Source organism: Tachypleus tridentatus, chromosome 3 (genome assembly GCF_004210375.1).
Source record: "Tachypleus tridentatus isolate NWPU-2018 chromosome 3, ASM421037v1, whole genome shotgun sequence".
Lineage (NCBI taxonomy): Eukaryota > Metazoa > Arthropoda > Merostomata > Xiphosura > Limulidae > Tachypleus > Tachypleus tridentatus.
Window position 1 is genome coordinate 85,261,632 of NC_134827.1, and position 26,506 is coordinate 85,288,137.

Here is a 26,506-nt window from a genome sequence, read left to right on the forward strand (position 1 = left end):
ATCAGGAATTAAACGATAAATCTTGCACTTGAATAAAGTATATACATATTATATCTGTGAAACATCTTACTGATTCATAATCAGGTTTAGTTGTTTGAAAATTGTCCACTTGCATATATAATAGAATTACTTAATTTCTTACGATAATAATATTACCATGGCAACCGATATATGTAGCTATAGAACAAACGTTTCACTACGTGCGGGTTGTGAAGCTCAACTTTCATTTATAGGCATCTCAGCATAAATAATTAATGGCATGATTTTGCCAAACTTCTCAGCTACAATTATAATCATTAACATAATTAGTATTCATGCTTATTCTACCTTAGATATTAAGACACACTTACACTAGCCTCAACTAAGTACAATATTACATAATACACGCACTTTTACTGTTCTTCCCCTATTGGCTGCCGATCATGGACCATCCAACGAGGTGATCCAATCAGTTCAAATGATATAACAGAAAAGTAAATCTGGGTTAAATCCAATGAAATCAAACCTATTCCATTTAGATTCACAGTCACATAGGTTATATTCTGCACTTACAAAAAATACCCTCAACCTCAAGATATAATGGGTAACAACATGCATTTAAAATATGCTGTTGAGAGCTTCTTGAGCGCCAAACAGTCTGTTCCAGAAAACTTCTACTACTTGACTAGATATGGAAACAAGGATTACAACATCCTTTTAGGTGAGTTGTCGAACCCATAGCAAACATCTGTAGATGTGCAAACTGTTGCCACTGAAGATGTTTAAATCAGCCATCCTAAACAGTGATAATCGAATGGTACTCAAAGAATGCAGTTAATAAATTTTGTCAGATAACATCAACTAACAAACCAGAAATCAAATGACAGTTTTAGCTGTTGAAAGTCAAGTAGTAGTCACAAAATATAGTTCCTACACTTTATTGGGTCAAACTGCACAATAACGTGAAAAACAAAGGTCACAATTCCTTTCATTATTGGGCTCTCAACCAAACGATTGGTCTAGTTGCTGGTTAAGCAATTAAAAAACTATAATGATTAGGAGGCCATCTGTATTTTAATTGACCATTAGAGATATCCAGCCCTTTTTCAGGAACTTCTAACTTGTGCACTACCAAATAAATACTCTCAGTATCGTTTTCCTTGTCATATGATCCGAGACGCTCCAAAACAGCATCTCCTATCTCCTCACGATTCGTTGGCTCTGAACTCTTATCCTGGTCAAAGCAAGGCTTGAAATATCCATCTTTAACATAATATTGCACCTTTTCAATTGTGTTACATTATTTTGACCAAACGTTATTGGCAAACATCTAGTCAGTCTCTGTTATATTTTTCTTGTCATTAACGTAGTAATCTATATTACTTCGTAAAACAATGAAGAAAGTTCGAATGTACAACGACAAAATTATGCTTACTCATAAATGTAGCAACAGCTCATTGGAAAAGATGGTTATAATATATAAAATATGTCTTTGGCAGACCAGCTTTTCTGTGAACTAAAGAAACTCCTCTCTAGAAAAAAAAATCTAAGAAAATGTATTTACAACAGTTACACCGAAGTATGATTCATATTGTATATGTTTTTCCTGTTTAGTCTTTTGTTGCATAACACCTGTTGTTACTCTCTTATTTTACCTTGGTATTCAGTAAAAAAACAAAAAGTATCCGATATCCAATTAAATATAGTGTTTTATTCTTAAGCAGTACAGGTCCTATTATATCTTGAAATAATAAAAGTATTGATTCAAGAAATATGATCTGAAAATAGTCATTTATGTACAGTTGCCTTTTTTATTCATTAAATAGTAAGAATTAAATATAGTACAATACAATACACTTAAGTACATGAAACTGCAGTATCTGAGAATTGGAAACTCAGAGATATTAATCAGGATTTAATTATTTGTTTCTTTTTTAATCCGAAGAAAAGTCTTGATCTCGTATTACTCAAATGAACGTGCAAAACAAAAATGCATTACCTCGTCTTAACCCTCAAGTACTCGTGCAAGGTCCATATGAGATCCAGTTAAATAGCGATGATTCCCAATACATTATCTTGTTCTTGTTGTCTTTTGTTTAGCCCAAATCTATAAAACAGGCTATCTGCGCTCTGACCAACGCAGGGAATGAATGCCTTATTTTAGCTTTGGAAGCCCGTAAAAAGTGCTGCTAACTCCTATTTGTAAATCGTTACATTTTCTCTCTGGTGACTTTATTTGGAAAGGCATTAAATAATTTTTGTTTTACAAAATTATTTTCTTCCCTATTTTTTTCCCGATTGGCACACACATTCACAGTAGATCAATGGTAATGCTAAAATCCTATGTTCAATTCCCGCCTACCCTAGTGGCACAGTGGCATGTCTGCGGACTTACAACATTAGAAACCTGTTTTTAGTACCCTTGGTAGGCAGAGCACATATAGCCCATTGTGTAGTTTGGGGATAAAACAAACCAACTCTCTGTGCAATGCTTTAAACTAACGTGGGGTCCACTTGATTCCCACTTTATCATATTTATGTCCAAAATTAAAAACGACATCAATATGCATCCAGGAAGAGTTAGTTTCATAAATGTTCCGTATATGTCTTACTGTGCTTTACTGCTGTGCTGATCATAGATCCCTGTAGTCATGGTCCAAGGGTAATACTTCTATAACAGACTGTTTTCACCTAACAAATGTAGATCATGAACCGACTTTCAGTTTTATTATTTGGACATTTCATAAAGAGGTAACAGAAACAAACATGATACATGAATACAAAGACTCGGAGAACTTATTAAAGTAAATAATAACGTTTTCATGAATAAAGAAAATATTACGTGTCTGTATTATATCATCATATAATTATGATATGAAAACAAATCCCAAAAGCTATCAGCTGCTTTATCGTGGTTTTCATGGCACAACTAAGTTATAGCAATACTTTTAAAACATAGCACCTTTACTCTTTCGATAACACTGCACAACAATTGTTTTGAAAAGTTTTGCTTCCTGAAAAGTTTTCGCTGATTGTGACAGGTACCTGGTGGGTATGCACAAATATAGTTTTGGTTTTGCTTCATCACGTAGAAACTCTGAGAAATAGACAGTTAACTGTTTACCGGCAATAACGTATTTAATTGCGTTTATGTTTCTAATACGCTATTAAGTTCAACATAATTAAAAGTGTTTTGTTCCTGATTTTCGTTTGTATTCAATGTCCGGTGCATCACGTTGCAGTGTCCAACAGTAGTCAGCAAGCATTGACAGATTCCAGTTGCCCTGATATCGTTTTTCCATTGTAGTAAAACTGAAGATTTCGATGAAACGGTACGTGATGAGCAAAATTTGGATGTGATTTTCGTGATCAGCATCCAAAAACCTATAAGGAACACCCAACAGTGTTCAAGAAGCAAAAACTTTGTTGTGCAGTGTAAGTGTAGTCTAATTCTCAAAAGTAAATATTAACGGATTTCGTACAATCTTTTTCAAATACTAATAACGTATCTTCAGAGTACTTAACTCTAGGTTACGTATTACAAATTTCGCATAGCTTGAAACCTAATTGAATTTTAATTTTGAAAAATAAATTATAATACGAAACATTTTAAATAAACAGAGCTTTTCATTTTATGTAATTAATAGCTATTTGAGAGTTAAGAGGGCGCTACGTGAGCCTAAGTGGCTGCAAAGGTCAAACTAATTTAAAAATAAAATATTTTATAAAGATATTTTCCTAACAGTGGTGATATTTTTCTTGTGGTAAAGTTTTCTTTTTGTTACAGTATACAGGGAAGATAAATCTAATTATGATAAAAATGAAAAAAATTATTGGTATATTCAAGAAAAGTGAGTTAATGAGTTATATCAGAGCACAATACAAAACCTTCATTATAACAATGAAACTACTTCTCGAATAAAATTATTGTTACCTATCTAAGTTCATTTGGCTTACATAAACTTATATTTTGTTGTTGTTTCTTTTTTGTCCATTTTTAAATATTAGCAAATTATACGTGTTTTTTTTTTTTTTTGTAATTTCGCACAAAGCTACATAAGGGTTATCTGCGTTAGCCATTCAAATTTAACAGAGTAAGACTAGAGAAAAGACAGGTAATCATCATCGCCCACCCCAAACTCTTGTAGTCTGTTGGGTGTGACGGGGATTCGAACCCGCGACTCTCCGAGTAAGAGTCGAGCGCTTTTTTTACATATTTATATACATATTTAACGTTCATTCATTTTATCCAGATTCTAAAGTTATATCTTCGTTTTACACAGGCACGCTATAGTGTAACTTATATTCACGTGTTCAAGATGATAACCAATACAATCGAAAAAGCTTTGAAATAATTGGTTTTACAGAAATATTTACATGAGAACAACCGATATTGGTTCTTTTAGAACTAGAAAAACAAATCTAGCTTCACTCAGTTGTGATAGTAGTTCATAATCTATTTTATATTTATCGCCAAAATTATTGTTTCGAAATATGTAATATTAATTAAATGTTAAAGTGAAGTGAAATCGTGACTCCAAACTTCACAACAGAAAAAAAAAAGATTACTCATAGTACGAACTGATATCAACGAGAGGTGCGATTTAGAAAATATACAAACTCTTTCTTATAACAACAATATATAAGGTTCAAAGCAAATAATGAATAATTTATAAATATAAATTAAGCCCATGAAACTAAAGACAAAATGGCGGGTAAAAAATTACCCGTCGCTACCTAGAATAAGTAAGCCATTAAAAAAGTAAAATGTGGAAAAAAAAACAAGAATAACAAACTATTATTTGATACTTACCAAAATCAGTTAAATTACGATCCAAGCAATCACCCTAAAAAGACAAAAAAGGAAACAATTTTTTTTTTGCATGGATACATACACTGTATGACCAAAAGTAACTAGACACCCGACCATCACACCCATATGTGCTTGTTGAACAACTCATTCCAAGACCACGGGCATTAATATGGAGTTGGTCCCATTTTTGCTGTTATAACAGCCTCCACTCTTCTAAAAAGGCTTTTCACTAGATTTTGGAACATGGCTGCGGGTATTTGCTCCTATTCGGCTACAAGAGCATTAGTGAGGTCGGGCACTGATGTCGGGCGAGAAGGCCTGACTCGCAATCGGCGTTCTAGTTCATCCAAAGGTGTTTGATGGGGTTGAGGTCAGGGCTCTGTACAGGCCAGTCAAGTTCTTCCACACCCCGGCAAACCATCTCTTTATGGACGTCACTTTGTGCACCGAGGCATTGTCATGTTGAAACAAAAAATTGCCTTCCACAAACTGCTGGCACAAAATTGGAAGCATTCAATTCTCTAGAATGTCATTGTATGCTGTAGCATTAAGATTTCCCTTCATTGAAACTAAAAACCCTAGCCCAAACCATGAAAAACAGACCCAGATCATTATTCCACCTCACAAAACGTTACAGTTGGCGCCATTCATTCAGGCAGGTAGCATTCTCCTAGCATCCACCAAACCCAGATTCATCTATCAGACTGCCAGGTAGTGAAGCGTGATTCATCACTCCAAAGAACGCGTTTACGCTGCTTCAGAGCCCAATGGCGGTGTGCATTACACCACTCCAACCGACGCTTGGCATTATGCATGGTGATCTTAGGCTTGTGTGCGGCTGCTCGATCAGTTCTTGTGCTTACGTTTCTTCCATGGGCAGTTTGGAACTCGGTAATGAGTGTTGCAACTGTAGACAGAAGATGTTTGCGCGGTACGCTCTTCAGTACTCTTCGATCCTGCTTTGTGAGCTTGTGTGGCCTACCGCTTCGTGGCTGAGCTTTTGTTTCTTCTAGATGTTTCCACTTTACAATAACGGCATTTACAGTTGACCGAGGCAGCTCTAGCAGGGCAAAATTTGACGAACTGACTTGTTGGAAAGGTGGCATCCTCTGACAGTGCCACATTGAAAGTCATCGAGCTCTTCAGTAGGACCCATTCTACTGCCAATGTTTGTCTATGGAGATTGTATGGCTGTATGCTTGATTCAATGCACCTATTAGCAATAAGTGTGGCTGAACTAGCCGAACCCACTAATAAGAAGGGGTGTCCACATTTTTTTGGCCATGTAGTGTATATACATATATCATTAATATTCCAAACAACAATAGCACTAAATGGGTAAAATATACAGACAGATTTCTATAACACGTGCACAACACTGAACAGCAAGTCAATAGATTGTAACGTATAACAATACAGAAACGTACCTAAGTTCACGTTCTAAAAGCTTTGATTCCAACAAGTAAAAATTTAATCACAATAATTACTTAATAATATCATAATATAATGAATTTATCGCAGACTTTATTTTAATTGCCCTCTGATAGCTCAGCCGTAAATTTTGTTTGTTTGTTTTGAATTTCGCACAAAGCTACTCGAGGGCTATCTGCGCTAGCCGTCCCTAATTTTGCAGTGTAAGACTAGAGGGAAGGTAGCTAGTCACCACTACCTATCGCCAACTCTTGGGCTGCTCTTTTACCATCGCAGAGTGGGATTGACCGTCACATTATAACGCCACCACGGCTAAAAGGGCGAGCATGATTGGTGTGACAGGGATTCGAACCTGCAGCCCTCGGATTACGAGTCGAGAGCCTTAAGCACCTAACCATATTGGGCTAGTCTAAGTTTAGGATTTGATATCTGTAATCAGCACAAGCACAGATAGCCCATAGCGCAGCGTTGTGCTTAACAACAAACAAATTAAAATTTATGGTTTAGACGCTGACATATGCCAACGCTCTAGAAACAGACTTAAAATTTACAACAAATACCCTGTGCATTGAAACATTTCTCCCCCCTATTTCTCTTTAGTATTTTGTACTGTAAATCAGAGGCATGTGAAGCATCACTTCAGATCTAGCTCTAGTCTACTATAAGTTACTGCCCGAGAGTTTTGTATGGCACCAAATCTCGTCATTTGGGCTTGACGATGAAAGACAAAAGATTATTTGAAACGCCATATATAAATATATGCAATAAAATACGTTAAATGCTTACGTGAGTTTTATCACAAGTTTTAAGCCTATTAGTTTCCAATTCTTCGCCAGCTATCAGCGTTTAAATCATGACTTTCAATGTATTACATTGCATATGAACATAAACAGTGTTTCAGAGAATATTTTGGCTTTCATTGTATACATCATTTGACGAGTTCTGGTATTGAACGAAAAGCCTCTTGGGAAGTGACTTGTGAGAGATAAAATATGGATCTAAGACGCTACTTTTAGTTGTTTTTTATTTTGAATCTGAAATGGGCAGAGTAAGAGTACTGTGTTTGTTTCTTTTGGAGCAAAAGTTACATTGCGCTATTTGCTGAGTTCATCGAGGGAAATCGATCCCGGGACTTTAGCGTTGTAAGTCGGTAGACATACCGTTGCTTCATAGAAGATTGTAGGGAAAAAGAACCTTCAGAAGCTATCAGCTAATGTGATCTTTCTCAGATTTTCTAAGCAAATACATTATTCAAAGTATCAGTTCCATTACACACCTCAACAGTTGCGTAGAGAAAATCCAAGTTAATGCTTGTATCCAGAAGTTTGTCCAATACACAGGATTCAGCCGAATTCTGTAAATAAGTTATTATTACACAAATAACATTAAACGACATATATATGTACATACGAATTATAAATCAATTTTAATAAAAAGTAAGTATAACTGACAATTTTATTATGTTATGTTTTGTCAAATAAGAAAGAAAACACTCAGTATCAGAACAAAGGATAGAGGAAAACGGGTTTAATAGTGTCTCAAAAACATCTTAAAGTCAAAGCTATTCTTACTGTATATAATTATTAAAGAATTAATTTTATGTGGTAGAAAACTGAAAATAAAGTTGTATCATCCACTTTTAGAAATACTTCTACTTATTGTTAATATTACCTTTCTTATTTTTATGCACAATAACTGACAAGACTCCGGTGTTTATTTTTCTTTTCCATCACGATATCTTTAAGAAAGCGAATGAATAATACGTGTCGTCTTAAAATTAAGCATTCAACAATTTATACGTCTTGTTATAAGTTGCATAAAAAATCCAGTTTGTAAACTTGTTTGTTTATTTTGAATTTCGGGCAAAGCTACACGAGGGATATCTACTCTAGTCGTCTCTAATTTAACAATGTAATATTAGAGAGAAGACAGCTAGTCATCACCACCCACCGCCAACTGTTGCGCTACTCTTTCACCAACGAGTAGTAGGATTGACCGTAACATTATAACGCCCCCACGGCTGAAAAGACGGGAATGTTTGATGTAACAGGGATTCGAACTCAGGACCATCAGATTAAGAGTCGAGTACCCTAACCACCTGGTCATGCCAGGCCATGGTTTGTAAACTTACCATCAAATCTACGTCAATGCACATGTCTACCCACTCTTCACGGTCCTTGTCAAATCTGATCATATCTTTTTCACATTTTTCTACAACTACGGGATACTGAAATCAAAATAAAGAAATCAAACGTGAGTAATATAAGATAACATACGACTTGGGGCTTTAAACGTTTATTAGATTAAATATTTTCTACAATCAAATGGTAAAAGATGTCATGAATATATTATTCTGTTTAGTCATTGAAAATTTTTTTTTTTGAAATAAAGTTATTGAGTGGAGGTTTTCATAATTTTCTTTATACTATTTAGTTCCTGAAATATAATTATTACCATTAACTATATAGTTAGATTATTATTGTATTTATAGGCTTATATTTTTTTGACTCTCAACAACTTTGTCTTAGGTAAAACATACTGAATAGAACAGCATATTGTAATAGAACCTTAAAAAACAAACAGTAATATCTCAAAGTAACAACATTACTAAAATCACGACAAACTGCTCAGATGTTTAAAAAGAAACAATGCTTATGTTTGATTTAGTTTTACTTCAATGGCAAGTATATTAAAATAATTGTTAACATCTAAGCTGTACGAACCATGAGTTCATTGATATCTGCAAGTATCCACCAACAAGTTACGACTTTCTTCGCTGCTAGTAACCACGCATTTTTGTTAAGCAATGTTTGAGATTTCAAACTCTCTGAAGAAAAAAAAAGAAGTGCTATATAAACATTATTCTAACTAAACTATCGAATGTTAGATTATTTAGCACACGCTCCCTAGTTTTATTCTAAAACTATATATAAGTTTCATTCAATAACTAAAAAATGCATTTGAGGAAAATTACAATTTAATACTCAAATTTATTTTAAATTCTTCTGAAAAATTTCTAAAAGTTCGATATTCACAATGAATGTTATTTTATTTTGAGTTTCACCAAAGCTACATGAGGGTTATCTGAGCTATACGTTCTTAATTTAGCAGTGTGAGACTAGAGGAGAGGCAGCTAATCATCCGATCGTCAACTATTGGGCTACTCTTTTATCAGCGAATAGTGGGATTGACTGTCACATTATAACGCTCCCACGGCTGAAAGGGCGAGCATGTTTGGTGCTACGGGGATTCGAGTGTCTTAACCACCTGACCATGGCGGGCCTGGCCCTTTTTGTCGTTGTTTTTAAACTGATTGAAGATACCTTCAAACTGTTAATAAAGATATTGATCAAAATGTAAAAACGTTTATAATTATTGTTTAGAACAATGATGTAACGAAAAGACAAACAAATAAAAACTGACATAATATTCATATCATAAAGGTTTTCCGTTCTACGTGTACTTTTGTGGCCCATCGTAGTGTAGCGAGACAAATAACCGGTCCCTAGCTGTTTGTTGTTGTTTTTTTGTAAATTTTGCTTGAAGCTACACGAAGGCTATCTGCGGTAGTTCTCCCTCATTTAGCAATGTCAGACTACAGGGAAGACAGCTTGTCGTCCTCATCTACTGCCAACTTTTTTACCAACAAATAGTGGGACTGGACGTAACATTATAACGCCCCCACAGCCGAAAGGGCGAATATGTTTGTTGTGAGACTGATTTGAACCCGCGACCCTCAGATTACGAGTAGAACACCCCTAACCACTTGGCCATGCCGGCCCCTACCATCGAGAAGGTTGATAACTTTCCAATGGAAAACAATGGTCATAGTAGAGAAAATATTTTTATAAATAAATAAAAAAACTTAACATTTGTATAAAACAATGATATTATTATAGCTGAGCCGAGATACACCTTCATAATATTAAAAAATTAGTTTAAAATACGTAAATCTCTAGAAAATAGTAAAAGAAGTATTAATTTATTGAAAATAAAACAAAGCACGTGAACCTTGATCATTAATTATCATGGTCCACTTGTTAACAATAAACGAAACCTCTATAAGCGTCTATGTATTTACAACAACGCACGTTCAATGAAACTATAAGGTCCGGCATGGCCAGGTAGATAAGGCACTCTACTCGTAATCCGAGGGTCGAGGGTTCGAATCCCTGTTATACCAAACATGCTCGTCCTTTCAGTCGTGGGGACGTTATAATGTGACGGTCAATACCACTATTAGTTGGTAATAGAGTAACCAAAGAGTTGGCAGCGGGTGGTGATGACTAGCTGCCTTCCCTCTAGCCTTACACTGCTAAGTTATGGACAGATGGCGCAGATATCTCTCGTGTAGCTTTACGCGAAATTCAAACCAACCTATATGTTATGTCCACCGAGGGGAATTCGAACCCCCTGATTTTAGCGTTATAACTCCGAAGACTTACCACTGCTTCACAGTGCTTCACTTTCCCTCTAGTCTTACACTGCTAAATTAGGGACGGCTAAGGAAGATAGCCCTCGTGTTGCTTTACGCGAAATTCAAAACAAATCAATGAAACTAATTGAAATAATAACAAAAATATTATATAAGCATACATGAGGTTCAGCGAGGGCCGAGACACTGTCTTTTGAAACCTTTGACTATAATAGATATAAAAAAAAATGGCGATACATGAAACCAAAATAAGACAATCGCCTAACAGAAATATCAAACTTAATTTAAATAATTAATTTGTATATATAATTTGCAGCTCTAAGCTAAGAGTGTGTGTGTATGTGTCACATTTTGGTATAATTGGTTTGAATGGGCAGAAAAATATCATTTGTCTGAACTTGGGGCCCGTGCTAAAAATGGCCTTTCTACCACCACCCCTCCATAAGTGTATAACATTTATCACAAAAGTGAAATTTTCAAGTCAGTTTTAAATTGTTCCTGAATCAAGATATTTTCTGTTAGATCAGTAATGTTTGTAACAATAATCAAACTTCTTTAATCAACCTAGATTCAAATTAAGAAATCAACAAATATTTTTTTCAGTTTTGTTATCTCTACATTTCCTTTTATAATTTTGGTACACGGACTAGTCCTTTACTGGTACAGCAGTAAGTCTACGGTTTGTTCGTTGTTTGTTTGTTTTTTGAATTTCACGAAAAGCTACTCGAGTGCTATCTCCGCAAGCCGTCCCTAATTTAGCAGTGTAAGACTAGAGGAAAGACAGCTAGTCATCACCACCCACCGCCAACCCTTGGGCTACTCTTTTACCAACGAATAGTGGGATTGAACGTCACTTTTAACGCCCCCATGGCTGAAAAGACGAGCATGTTTCGTGCAACGGGGATGTGAACCCGTGACCCTCAGATTACGAGTCGCACGCCTTAACCCATCTAGCCACGCCGGTCAGTAAGTATACGGATTTATAACTCTAAAATAAGTGGTTCGATTCTTCTTGGTGTACTCAGCAAATAACCCAATATGGCTTTGCTATAAGAAATCACTTACAGACTAACATCAATATCTGGTTATACTTTTGTTGCTAAGCAACAATAAGTAAAATCCTTTGTTGGAACAGTGTTACCAAAATGTACTGGCTTTTCTGCATATGTATAAGCAGTTGTTAATCTGATTTTAGTTTTAATTAGCTAATAAAGGAGTTTACCGACCTTTGACTGCCTCGACTTGATTTCTTAAAAATGTATTTGTCTCGCACCTGTAGAAGGCTTAGGTAATTCAGCTGAAAACGTAAACATTAATTTTAAAAATAAAAACAAAACAAAAAACGTAATACAAATATGAGAACTCCCGTTAAAACCCTGAAAAGTTACTTTTATTTGTTTTCTATAAGGTTAGGGTTAACTGTGGGATAGGGCTAATATTACTTACACCGTCATTTTGGAAGAGCTATTCAGTGGTAGTTTAATTAACTTCTTTTGTTATTGTTATTTTTTGTCGATGTTGATCTTTGATAGTAGCGGCGTGTTTATTTTGGACCGTTACAATCTTAATTTTGGATAACTGGTGGTTTTCATTACAATCGATTTAATCGTAATTTCATACAACAGATTAATTTATATATCAGTAATAAATGTAATTGTTGCTCATAGGTATCAGTTAAACTGCCCAGTTCTAACACCCCCCTCCAAAGCAATAGTAAGTTAGTAATGAAAAAAAGAATTCACGGGTTTGATGACAGTACGATACAAATTTTTAATTGCCTTGGTTTGTTACCGTTAAAGTAATGAACCATTACAGCTGTATTCAAGGGCGAGCAGGTGTGGTTAGGAAATGTCAACCACTAAAGCCAGCTTTGAAATATGGAATTTGGAACTATATTTAGGAAAAAATGGTTACTCTAAATAGAAAGCAAAGTACCAGGTGCTAATTTAGCAGAAAAAAAAATAAAAATACTGTATGATATCAGTATTTTATAGTTATGTAGTTGTCCAACACGTAGAAAGTATTCATTCATTAAAGATAAAATCTGATAGTTAAAATCAACGTATTAAACATAACGGTTTTCAGAAGTTAGCGTCATTGCGTAACTTGATTGATCTAATAATTTTTGGCAAGTAGTGTAAAATTTACCAAAAAAAAAAAAAGGTTAAGTTGAGTAAACAAACCGAGAGCAGTTTCATAAACGCTGTCAATAAAGTCTTGTAATTTCAGTATGAGAAGTGAATAACGTGGCGGGCTTGGTGCTTAGAAGGCGGCGCTCGACTCTGTGAGAGGCGGGTTCGAATTTTATCGCTGACTGTGCTCAATCTTTTAGCAATGGGAATATTTATGATGTGACGTTCAATCCCACTCTCCGTTCATTAATGAGCGTTATTGGCAAGCTGTTTTCTCTCTAGCCCTAGCTTACTGGCCCGACATGGCCAGGTGGTTCGGACGCTGGGCTAGCAATCTGAGGGTTGTGGGTTTGATTTCCCGTCACTAAACATTCTGGCCCTTTCAGCCATGGGAGCATTATAACGTTACGACCAATCACACTTTTCGACGGTGAAAGAGTAACCTAAGAGTTAGCGGTGATTGATGATATAAAAAAACACCAAAAAAATCAAAATCCCAACTTATCATTTCTAACTTAGGAATGACAAGTGTATATAATTTTCGAGTACCATGAACATTACGATATAGTTCATAACCTTCGAGTGCCATGAACAGGCCCAAGTTGGCTAAGTAGTTAAGGTACTCGACTCGTAATCTGAGGGTCGCAGGTTCAAATCCCCGTTACTCCAAAACATGCGCGCCCTTTTAGCCGTGAAGGCGTTACAATGTGATGGCTAATCCCACTATTCTTTGGTAAAAGAGTAGCTCAAGAGTTGGCGGTGGGTGATGATGACTAGATGCCTTCACTCTAGTCTTACACTGCAAAATTAGGGACGGCTAACGCAACTAGCCCTCGTGTAGCTTGGCGCGAAATTCAAAACAAACTGTCACGAACAGTATGGTACAGTTCATGTGAAAGGCCAATATTGGGAAATGAACGTTTCTACAGTGAAACGATTGAAAATAGCATCACTCTTATGATCACATATTATTGGTCAGTTTAATGTAAATTATTGAATTATACAAAGTAGATCTAAATAAAGGAATAGAAGGCAAGTTCAATACGTTTTGTAAGAAATGTATAATATTTTACGTACTACTGAGAACGTAGTAATATAAAATGTTTAAATATACCCACCACACATCAAACTTAACAATTTCCTAACAGTCCCTTTTTCCATTTGAAGTTCTGTTTCTCCTAACATCCCAATAGTCAGGGATAAAGCACTCATGACGGCAAAAACGTTCATATTGATTTCTAAGTACAGATGGTGTATGAAATATTATCTTCGAAAAGCTTCTTTTTGTATGTTTCTCCTGACATAGTTCAATCAAAAATACATGTAACAGATGGCAAGAATCGAGACAACGCGTGTCGTTTTTAGTTAGATTCCCTTCTGGTGTATGTGCTCTGTATTTATGTCACGAATGTTTTGTTGTTTTATATGTGTCGCCAATCTTTGACACAGATCATCCATGTTATATATACATATGTATGTATAAAAGCAACTCAGCATCAGATTTACAGGTTCACATTTCAAATGCTAAAAGAACAAAATAAGCAACTCAGTATCATATTTAAACGTTCACATTGTTAATGCTAATTCTTCATGTCTGATTGCACATTCTGCAACAAATGTAAGAGAATAATGAGTGAGTGATTCACTCAGACAAAATGAGCAGTTTTTATGTCTCATCAGTTGTTTGTATCAAGAAATGACTCGATTGATATTTTTAGAAAGAGTTATACTGCAGGTAAAAACGAACTTTAAAATGGTATATTGTTACAAAACGAACAAGATGTAATCTTAGATGTCGAAAATTCATTCACCAGCAGTTCTCTACGATACATTATATCAGACTTCAAAATCAGATGAAATTCTGTATACTTCTTTCAAATATAAACAGTGTGTGTTTTTTTTTCTTATAGCAACGTGGGCCCGGCATGGCCAAGCGTGTTAAGGCGTGCGACTCGTAATCTGAGGGTCGCGGGTTCGCATCCCCTTCGCGCCAAACATGCTCGCCCTTTCAGCCGTGGGAGCGTTATAATGCGACGGTCAATCCCACTTTTCGTTGGTAAAAGAGTAGCTCAAGAGTTTGCGGTGGGTGGCGATGACTAAAATCCTTTCCTCTAGTCTTACACTGCTAAATTAGAGACGGCTAGCGCAGATAGCACTCGTGTAGCTTTGCGCGAAATTTAAATCAAACAAACAAACAAATAAACGTAGAGGTCATTTATCATGTGACATCTTCAAGGTAAAGGAAGTATCCATGCTAATAGATCTTCTATCCAGTCAATAGTTATTTATGCAATCCGTTTAAATAACTGTTTTCATTAGGCCGGTACGTAATGTAAAAATATGTTTGTTTTGAAACAACAATAATACAAATAAAATTTTTACGAAAAACGTTCATCTAAAGACACTGACACTGTTATCTTAGCAAACCCTTCACAGAACAGGAAGGTTGAATTTTTATTATAAAACTAACTAAATGTTCCTATAAATCGTAAAATACACAGCTAGCCTCAGGTAGCATAAATAGGTGAATCACTATCAATATTCAGTGTAGGCCTTACTATTATTGTAAGACCCGGCATAACCAGGTGGTTTGGAAACTTGACTGGCAATCTGAGGGTGGCGGATTCGAATCCCTTTCTCACCAAACATGTGCGCCTTTTCAACCCTGGTAGCGTTCTGATGTTATGGTCAATCCCACTAGTCGTTGGTCAAAAAGTGGCCTAAGACTTGGTGGTGGTGACTAGCCTTCCACTGCTAAATTAGAGATAACTAGCGCAGACAGCTCTCATGTAACTTTGCGTGAAATTCAAACGAGTCTTTGTAGACTTAGTAAATCGGTTGACAACAAGTAACAAAAACCCTAACAAATCTCTTTCATTCAAATTTTTTTTACTTTGTGGCATTCTCAAATTTCCTTTAGAACAAGCGAGAATTCTCAATAGCCGCGGCACTTGAAATCCGTTTAGTGTAAATTAATTTATGAGTCCTTTCTCCCTTTTATTTGCTATATTTTGTCCGCTAGCAATGCAAATAAGTCCATATGGCAGTCCTAGTACACCCCCTTCCCTCTGACAAAAGCAAGCAAAAATTACTATTATACAGTGTATCAAACAGAAAAATAGATCAAATTAGAACTTTTCATAATGTAATAAACTGATAATAAGTTTACGTTACTAAATAAAAATTACTTAATAATCGCAAACATTTCGCAACACACAGTTTGGAAAGCAAAGAATTAATCTAAGAGTCTTTGGGCGTGGTCACATACATCAATCCTGAGTCCAAAACTCTTATTTGATCTCAAATCGTTCGAAGAATGACGAAGTTCTGGGCTGAAAGTTTATATTTGAAAATGTCAGAGCCATTATATGAGCCGTTATGCCGCGGCTAAAAATAACCTGCAGAAGTCTCAGAAATAGAAGGATTCGACAAATGCTATATTACAGAATAGTGCCGTATTTCAACTTACTTTTAACTGAGTTTTCATTCGCTCAAAAAAAAAAAAAAAGACTGGCCGCAGGGTTACAATGAATTATAATATTTATTGCACCAAAATTTAAAACTCAATGTGGTTTAACAGTTTAACAAGTGTTTGCAGTCATTCAGGGAAAGAGAGCTTCATTTACATTTTCTCACCGTCGTAACTCTAGTTCTATTAAGCAAGACTTTAGTTTGTGTTAAACTCAAATCTGAAATCAAGAGTACCTTACGTGTCGTTTTTTTCAGTCTTTAGAAATGATAGTAGCATTTTTCTGTATTTTAGAATAACATTTTCTATCAAAGTACTTACAGAATCAAACTGTATCACGACAAAGTAAAACGATATAATATAAACACAGTTCTTTTTCCTCAGGCACATGCACTATTCATGCAAATGAGGGCTACTCTCCTCTTAACAAAGGATGGAACATACCTCAAGCAATCGCATGATTCGTATCATAGTTCGTAGTGCAGTAGATTCTTCCAAGACAAACCCCACGTAACAAACAATTTTTGGGATCAGAGCAGCAGGGAGTTCAAAATACTTAATTTCCGTTTAAATAGTCAAATTCGAAAGCAAATAAATTTAGAATTTAATTTGACGCACAAGACTGACGAGAGTGGGAGTCAGGGGGGCTACAGTTCCAGGGCATGGTAAAATATGGGATAAAAAATAATGTATTCTCATTTTCATACTATACTTAAGGAAATATTGCAGTACTGTATGGAATCGCTTTGCCTCAAAAAATGTAAATTCTCAACACATTTGGCTTCCTCTCACCAGAAAATTTCTTCATGCGCCCATGAATGTACCGGGAATTTATGAAGACTTCAAAAAGGGGCCCGGTGCCATAATTTTCCCCCGGGCTCGACCTGCCTCTCGACGCCCCTGTTGATGCAGTGTGTATATTAATTCCACTACTTCTATGATCATGGAGATTAATACAACAGGAAATAACTGAACACAATTACAACACAAAATGTTCAATATAGTTAATACACCATCAAACACATTTTTTTTTTTTTTGCTTTAGTCATTGATAGATGTGATTCTAACTCACTAGTCTATTTATAATCGTGATTAAAAGAACACGCTCGAGAATTTTTAAGTATTTTGGGAAGACGTCTGTTTCTGAACACGTCCCGGCTAGTACTTGGGAGGGTGACCACGTTGGAAGACGATGTGATGATGGCAATCTTTTAGTGACCCCGGTATGGTCAGGTGGGTTAAAACGTTCGACTCATAATCTGAGGGTCGCAGGTTCGAACATCCGTCACATCAAACATGCTCGCCCTTTTAGCCGTGAGGGCGTTATAATGACGGTTAATTCCACTATTCTTTAGTAAAAGAGTAGCCAAAGAGTTGGCTGTGGGTGGTGATGACTAGCTGCCTTCCCTCTAGTCTTACAATGCTAAATTAGGGACAGCTAGCAAAGATATACTTCGTGTAGCTTTGCGTAAAATTAAAAAAACAAAACTGAACACATACTTTTTAATACTATGAATAGAGTTATAATGACATCGTTAAAGTTTATATTATTAAACAGTTGGCACTATTTGTAAAAGGACATACGGCATCCACACGAATGATGTCAGGTTGGCATCTAAAAACCAGAATAACTGCAAAACAAAAACAAAAAATTACTTCAAAGATACACAGCGTTGAAATAGATGCAACTTTAATTTTATCTAATCACATTTCGAACACCTGCTCTTTGCCAGACTTAACATGAAAATGAACTTTCGTTACCGAAAAGCAGTAATCTTTCGATCTTGACGTTTTATCTCGTTCGCTAAATGACGTCAATATTGAAATAATTAGTTTTATGTATAGTTTGTTAGAAAAAGGTTGTATGTAGAAAATGGAAAACTCGACTTATACGTTCAATCGTGAGCCTGCCATGGCCAGATGGTTAAGGGGCTCGACTCTCCGACTGTTACCTTGTGAGATAGAAGTAACTTTACATACTTACAACACTAAAACCCGGGACTCCATTTCCCGTGATAGGCATAGGAAATAACCTAAAGTAGCTTTCGTGATAATAGTGATAATAAACTTTTATTTCAGCCAACGTTTCGCCATTATAGTTTCATCAGGACTAATGGTGGTGCAAGTACACATCTTGCATCATTGTGGAACTCTGTATTTTTACTTCTTACAATACTCAGTGTAAATAATTGTTTGTTTTTTAATTCCGCGCAAAGCTGCACGAGGACTCTCTGCGCTAGCCGTCCCTAATTTTGCAGTGTAAGACTAGAGGGAAGGCAGCTAGTCATCACCACCCACCGCGAACTCTTTGGCTACTTTTTTACCAACGAATAGTGGAATTGACTATCACGTTGTAACTCCCCATGGCTGAAATGGCAAGCATGTTTAGTGTGACGTGGATTCGAGCTCGCGACCCTCAGATTACGTGTCTAGCGCTTTAACCACCTGGAAATGACTTGCCGTAAAGAATCGACCAGAATACTTTCTTCATAAGATTCCCAAGAAGAAGCACGTGATATTAATTACGATAATTGTTTAATCTTCGCTATGTAACTTATATATTATTAGTGACCCTAAATCCAACAAAGTAACAGACACACAAGTACTTTGAAACTGAAGAAATTGGAGAACTTGATTTAACACACTCAGGAGTCGTATTTATCTTTTATTATTGTATTGTTTTGTCATTACTAATAATCTTACAAGGAGATGTCTATAATCCAAAAACCGTACTCTTAAAACACCAATGAAAAGTAACTTGTAAAAAAACTGTGATTCTGCAGTTCCCAGTAATTTCAGGGTTCAGGGTTCCAATCCCTGTCACACAGAACATGCTCGCTCTTTCAGCCATGGGGGCATTATAACGTGATGGTCAATCCCACTATTCGTTGGTGAAAGAGTATCCGAAGAGTTAGAGGCGGCTGGTGATGACTAGCTGCCTTTTCTCTGGTCTTACACTGCTGAATTAAGGACGGCGAGCGCAGATATCTCTCGTGGAGCTTTGCGCGAAATTCAAAACAAAGCAAACAAATCAAGTAATTTCAGTTCACTAAATGTATCAAATTAAGTAAACCTGAAGCACAAAGTAATGCTTATATGACCTCTAAAGTTAAGTGCCTTGCATAGAAACAATGAATGCACATAATTTTCAAATAAAAATGTTTTTCATATCAGGACGAGACAAAGTTTAGACCTACAACGCCCTCCACAAGACCTTACTCGTTTATACTCTCGTTCCTAAGGCATGTGTCCGTCAACGGTCACATTCAAATATTCTCTCTTTATTAACCTGAAGATGACCTAAGAAGGTCGAAACGTTGTTCTCTCCTTATAAGTAAAAGTATTAATACCCATACCAGCCGTTTTGAGATATATTTTCATTTCAAGTGGGTTTCTCGTAATCAAGAAAGTTTAGTTTTAAAAAAAAACACTTTTACCCTGGATCAGCAGTAAACCTCTAGAAATCGAGGTTCGACATATGGTGAATACAGCACAAATAGCCATTTAAATAACTTTGTATTCGACTAAAGAAAACAACTTATAAAAACTTTAAGGCCTTCTGAATTAGTTCGGCGACAGGAATTCTAACCCGCAAACTGTAAATTGCAAGCGGCCTAACACCAGGTCATGCGAAGCCATATGAATGAACTACTGCAACTTTTCATTCACCTTTGAGGTAATATTTTATTCAAGGTCTACATTCAATGTTGAGCACGCAGGTTGCTATTGATAAAAATAAAACGTGTGTTACGTAAAACATTGTGCACCACGCGGATATTTTTGGTACTAACGAACTTCTTCAGGAGGGACTGTTTACCAGCTGTTTCTGTTAAGACTGTTGAATGGAGTCATAAGTTAAACAATGAAGCATGTTCAGATTTAATAGCGATAACACTAGTTACTGAATTTAAATTTCAGACCAAACCAAAGTTTTATGCAAATGTAAAGTTGTTGTTTTTGTTCTGTGTTTAATATTGTTATGTGATATTATATTAAGTAATAAAATACTGAATATATTTTTTATACTTCTGGAGTTATTTTTATATTATTGTTTTGTGAGAGTAGTAACATGTGTTTTGCTTGAAACATGTTTTTGATCTGTTATATCAAATCCGATTTAAAGTCTAAGTGCCACTGGAAACAATTTGCAATATACGTTTGACCGAAATCATTCAATAATAAGTTTTTCTTGGTTGAAGTATCACAACCGTATTTTACACTACATACCTGACCAGGTCGTAGCTCCTAAACCACGTACTTTTTCGGCTTGTGTTCTATTGTTTTAACAAAACTGTGGCTCTTGGACTAGAAAAAACATATCATGCGAATGTTAGAACTATTACTTCTAAAGAATAAGATATAGTCAAGTTCACACTTTAAATGACTAGTTCCGTGGAGACTTTATAATGTGATAGTCATTCCAACTGTTAGTTGGTGAAAGAGTAGTCCAAAGGTTGCTGGAGGATGGTATTGTCTAGCCGTCTTCCTTCTTGCCCATCTCCGATATGTGACAAAAGAAGTAGGCAGTGGGAAGAGTCCTCCTATTTTATCAAATTGGGAATAAAAATTAAAAGCAAGCGGTAATAAGAGAGTCCAGTCACATATTAACAACAGGGATTAACTCACTGGGTAATTTTATTCAAAAAATGTGATCCTCTTGTGAAACATGATTTTTCCATTCTTGAGTTGTTTGTTTGTAATCAAGCACAAAGCTACACAAAGGGATATTTTTGATCTGCCCACGATGGCAGAAATTCAGTTTTTAGCGTTAAATCTACCCACAGAAATGCCGCTATGCCATTGGAGGGCAGCGGCCTCTTGTTGTTTTGTGTCCAATATTTTTATAATATAGGCTTTTGTTAACTTATTGATTGGTTGGTTGGTTTGATGTTTTATGGCGCAAAGCAACTAGGCTATCTGCGCCATTGTTACTTAATAGGACTAACATGAAACGACGAGTCAGGTGAATTGAAATGATAATAATAATACAATTGGTAATGTAATACTGTGAGAGAATAAAAACAGAATAAAATGCAATAATTTAACAGTTGGATAACTTTTTACTGATCTCCCGCTGATACAGCGGTAAATCTACGGATTAAAACGCTGGAATCAGGGGTTCAATTCCCCTTGGTAGACTCAGCAGATGGCCAGATGTGGCTTTGCTATAAGAAACCAAACAATTTTTTTACTGACGATTAAAGGATCATGTGTTTATATCAAAACTGTACAGAAACTGATTAAACGAAAAATTTTCAAAAATCCTATATTACTTAAGACTGTCGAAAATGTATAATATGTTCGCATGTCAAAGTTTCCAAGCCAATTTATACCGGTTTTTAAATTATCTCTTCTGAATAAGAGAACTTCTCATAAGTCCATACGGAAATGCGTATATGCTACTTTTAGATTAAATTTTTGGCTTGACATGGCCAGGTGGTTAAGACACTCGAATTGTAATTCGAGGGTCGCGGGCTCGAATCCCCGTCACACCAAATATGCTCGCCCTTCCAGTCGTGGGGACGTTATAATGAAAAAGTCAAGCCCACTATTCGTTGGTAAAAAAGTAGCCCAAGAGTTGGCGGTGGGTGGTGATGACTAGCTGCCTCCCTTCTAGTCTTACACTGCTAAATTAGGGACGGCTAGCGTTTATATACCTTGAATAGCTTTGCCCGAAATTCAAAACAAACAAACAGAAGCATTTTACAGTAAATAACCTATACCTAAGTGTTAACACGTTTATTACTTTTCGATATCTGTTTTGCAAAATGTCATTGTTACACGAAAATGGAAGAAGGTTGTTCGCTTCTCTACTAGTGCTTTCTCTACTCATACCAGCCGTTTTTAAATATATAATTTTCTCTGCAAGTGGGTTTTCTCGTCATCACAGAATAAAATTTAGTTAAATAATCTAACCTCCTAAATAAAGATATATTCCATACTAATGAAATTCGGAAATATTAACCACTTCAGCCACGTCTTCTATAAGGCTTGATAAAAGACAATTTATTTGAGGCATTATGGGAAATGTAATTCGTCATAACAACAAAAAACCACATAAAGTAAAAATTTATTCTCAAAATAACTGGTATGGGTATTAAAACTTTAATTAAAATAAAGTACAGAACAACGTTTCGAGAATACATTAAGGGAAGTGCTTTGAGTTTTATGCGTCCATTTGTAGTTGCATAAATAGGCGTCAAGTATCCAATGACAGGGGGCATTGAGCAATTTTTTTATGTATTTTATATAGCTCAGGGCGCTTCTATCTACAGCTCTAATGATCCTTCTCTAGTGTAGGTACATTTAATTCAATAAAGTTATTGGAGTTCAATAAATATAATGAATATCTAATAGGAATATCAACTAAAGTGTGATAAAAATAGTCTAAATTTGGAACCCAACCATGTGGAATTGGCGAATATGAGTGAACCTTACATAAATTGTGGTCACGAAAATGTTTATTTTTTCAACTACATGTGAAAGGTGAACTTGTTTCACTCTGTTACTAACTAATACGTATTTAAGTAAATATAAGCTCAACCTAGAGTTTGAAGCCGTCATGTTTATCCGTAGTACACTGGATTTACAATATCAAGATTTTAAAAAACCAAAAGGTTTCGTGAGGCCATTTTTGACTATATTCTTAATTGTGAATAATAAATGTTCATTTAACGTACCTTTAAATAGATAAGAGGCTTTTATTTGGATTGATAATATAACTTAATATTTATTTATAAATTATTTATTATATTAAAATGATTATTATAATATATTTTGTACCTAGAGCAGTTTGTCCTGTTCGGTTAGCTTTTCTTGGAACTACGTAACTTTCGAACAGCTATTGACACAGCGTATTTGCTTCCAAGCGGAAAACAATTGTACACAGTACCAATTCATTATAAAAAAGGGTTCAACGGGTAATTAGGTGTGTTAAAAGTTACTTGTTTACACAGACTCACTCAACGTGTAACGTATTGTGTTTGGGAAGATTAAGAGAACATTCGGACAAAACATTTTTCCTGTTAATAAAGCAAATATTGGGCAAAAATCTCTTCTGAACTGAGTCCAGGTAATTACTAGCCTAGGACTAACACGAACTTAATTCGTGTTAACGAGCACGTACAGCTTAAGGTGAGTAATATTTGGTTGTTAATTTTATATTTGCTACTTTCAACTTTACCTCCAATATTAGTTAATAACAAAAGGTTGTAAAGCATTTAAACATGTATTAAGTACTAACACTACAGAATCAGGTAGATTGTTTTAATTTACACTGTTATTTTTAAATGCAAGTAACTTGTATTGTGCGTGCGCGCCAGTGAGTCTTGAGAGGTAGCACGTTATTGTGTGTGCTTTTCGAGAAATAGAAATACAGCAAAATCGGATTTTAATTATTCTTGAGTTATGAAAGACATTTCAAAATAAATTATGGTTACAACTAATATTCTATTATCCGATAATTTATCGGTGTATAGAAGTTTTTCAGGCCTTTCATAAAAAAAGAAATAAAATCCAATAAAGATCAAGCACTGTGACTTTAAATCTGGTATCTGAAGTAAATATATTTCACAAAACGTTTTTCAAATGAGTTTTCAAGTTTGTGTATCAAACGTTGGAATGTCCCTGTAAGCTTTTGCTTGTGTGAAACTTACAATTATATGCCATTTTCATATCGTGAACGCTGCATTTATTTGTTTTTAACTATATTCAGTTGGTAAGCCATAGTTAAGCTATTCCATAATTTTGTTAGTATAACATAATAATCCTTCATTCTTCACTTTAGTTTAGGTAGCTATGTTATGAATGGTCTTTGAATAAGGCAAAAAAAAATAGAGAAAAGCAAAATTACAAGAACTATTGTAGGTTCGTTACACCGTTTAAGGTCATTAAATTTTGTGTAGTAAGTTTGTTTACAGAAAATCCACATTGGGCTATATGCTGTCTCTATAGCTTGGAATCTAACCTCCGACAACAAGAATTTGTTTCACTTCGAGATTTTTCTTTTCCAAACAAAATATAAAAAAAAAAAATCTAGCCTTCGAAATTTTTGGATTTCTTTAATTTTGCGTACTCAAATTCGTACTTATCTCACTAGATGGCGTTTGACATTAAAGTACAAATAATACTATGCTAATTTTAGGTTTTTATTCATTACCAACCACTACAAAGTACAGGTTTTCTTGATGTCGAGATATTTAAAAAATTATTTCACAAGCTTTCCTGAAAAAAATCTTTTAAGCCTAGAGTTTCCCTGCTTTCAGAGATACAATTAGTATGACTTAAGTCAGTGATGGCGAACCTATGGCTGCTTCTTGATTCATTAAACACTAGTGCTAACCCCTAATAAATAAATATATATGTATGATGATTATCATTATTACCAAATGCAGTAGCGAATGATTTTTCCAACCTGGGAGCAGTGAGAATTTTTCACAGAAAACGTCTTGGCCCTCTTGGTGCCAGCTGTGCGGTTGCGGGAACGTGTGACATCGGATGACACGTTTTGGATTTCTCAGGTACTCGGTGTACACATCAGTATTCGAGTAAAAATAGAAGTAAACTATTGGTATTGGCTTCACTCTGCTTATATTTTTCTTCTGTTGTTTGTAAGAGACTACTGGATATTTAATGATAATAACAGTAAATATGCCCTTATTTTTTCGCAGTAAATGTATCAATTATTAAAATTGTTATTTGGCATGGCATGCATATGTTTTTATCATTTAGTTAAATATCTATTTTTATATCAATGACAAATTTTCAGCTTCTGTTATCTTACGGTAAATTTAAATTATTGTTTTTAAATAAATTGGTGAGATATTTTAAAATTGTGTTTACCCTTTTCAGCTTGTAAGAATGTCAGCTCAACCACCAAAGAAACAAAAATATTCAAGTGGAAGGAGCAGCAGCAGAGATTTTCAAGAATGGTGGACTGAAAGATTTTACATGATTAAAAAGAGTGATAAAGCATTATGCATCTTATGTTCTGAAACAGTGGTATGAAGAACTTCTTCTGTAAAGCGGCTTTATGAAACTGTTCATAAATGGCTTTGTGATAAGAGTGAGCAAGAGCAAACAGAACACATTTCTCGAGAGATCGAAATCGGCAACAGTAACATGCAATAAAATATTTTTATGAAATTTGTTTGAGGTAGTTCCAACTTAGTTGCTGCCAGTTTTGAGATTTCATAGATTATTGCTTAACGTGGAAAACCACTTAGGGAGTATATTAGAGGATCGTAGCTAGAATGTGTTCCTTTCCTTTTTTGACGGTTTTCCAGAAAATGAAGAAAATTCAATGTATTAGAGAATTGCCGGTGAGTAGAAATAGTAAAAGATAGAATGTTAAAGATAGAAACAAACATAGCAGAACAGCTAACAAAAGATATTAGTTCATGTAATTTTTTTTCCATTTGTCTTGATGAGAGTACTGATGTTACATCATCAGCTAGGCTAGCTATTATTGCTCGATTTTGTAGGGGTGATGAAATCTGCGACTAACTGGTTAACTTGGTAACATTACTTGAACATACCACAGGGGCTAAAATATGTAGGGCAGTTGTAAACGAATCCTCCAATCCACAGGCAGACCTTTCATAAATAGTTTCCGTGACAACTGATGGTGCATCCAACATGATTGGTAAAGAAACAGGTTTTGTAAATATGTTCGCAAAATACGTTGGACATCCACTGGTAGGCTTTCATTGTATTATACACGAGGAGGCTTTGTGTGCAAAAGCTGGCCTTAAGGAGCATGAAAAAGTGATAGAACCAAGGAATATTTGTGTACGACAATGTTCGTTGGCTAAGTAGAGGTTAGCGATTTGAGTGTTTGTGTGAAATACTTCAATTTTTGACAAATGAAAAATTTTCTTGACACGAATTATCTGATGTTGTGTGGATTTGTTGATGTTTTTACACATTTCTCCTGCATTTAAATGACTTGAACACCAAATTGCAAGTATCTGGCAAAACATTTGATATTATGATTGATAACATAAAAACTTTTGATATCAAACTGAAAATTTTTAAACACGATGTTTACAATGGTACTTTTTAAAATTCTTCCCAAACCTAAAAAACACATGACTGATCTGGAAATTCATGAGAAAATATACATTTGGAGTTTACAAATGCGATCTTATGGCATCATTAATTCAGCTTTTGAACAATTTTATTTTAAGATTTAATAAGTTCAAGTTATTTGAATAAACTGCAATATTCATAAAGTATGCAGACGGTTT

General features: G+C 35.2%; 1 protein-coding gene and 1 long non-coding RNA gene across 2 annotated transcripts; one reads left to right on the top strand and one right to left on the bottom strand.

Annotated features, from left to right (window-relative positions):
- Positions 1-1,826: 1,826 nt before the first annotated feature.
- On the bottom strand, positions 1,827-14,026 carry LOC143246124 (uncharacterized). The gene is made up of 6 exons (XM_076492342.1): positions 13,909-14,026; positions 8,947-9,050; positions 8,355-8,450; positions 7,500-7,577; positions 4,793-4,826; positions 1,827-2,670 (listed from the first exon to the last, which is right to left on the bottom strand). The coding sequence occupies exons 1-6, from the start codon at positions 14,018-14,020 to the stop codon at positions 2,651-2,653; spliced, it is 444 nt and encodes a 147-aa protein (XP_076348457.1). The 5' UTR covers positions 14,021-14,026; the 3' UTR covers positions 1,827-2,650.
- Positions 14,027-22,507: 8,481 nt separating this feature from the next.
- On the top strand, positions 22,508-25,405 carry LOC143246125 (uncharacterized). Its single transcript, XR_013025806.1, has 2 exons — positions 22,508-23,393; positions 25,110-25,405. It is a non-coding gene; the product is annotated as an uncharacterized LOC143246125 (long non-coding RNA).
- Positions 25,406-26,506: the final 1,101 nt, after the last annotated feature.

Excerpts from the sequence above, each read along its gene's own strand:
- LOC143246124 (XM_076492342.1), bottom strand. The coding sequence starts at position 14,020 with ATGAACGTTTTTGCCGTCATGAGTGCTTTATCCCTGACTATTGGGATG. Across the intron at positions 8,451-8,946 it reads CAGATATCAATGAACTCATG|TATCCCGTAGTTGTAGAAAA; the intron begins GTTCGTACAGCT and ends TTTTGATTTCAG. Across the intron at positions 4,827-7,499 it reads TTCTCTACGCAACTGTTGAG|GGTGATTGCTTGGATCGTAA; the intron begins GTGTGTAATGGA and ends TTGTCTTTTTAG.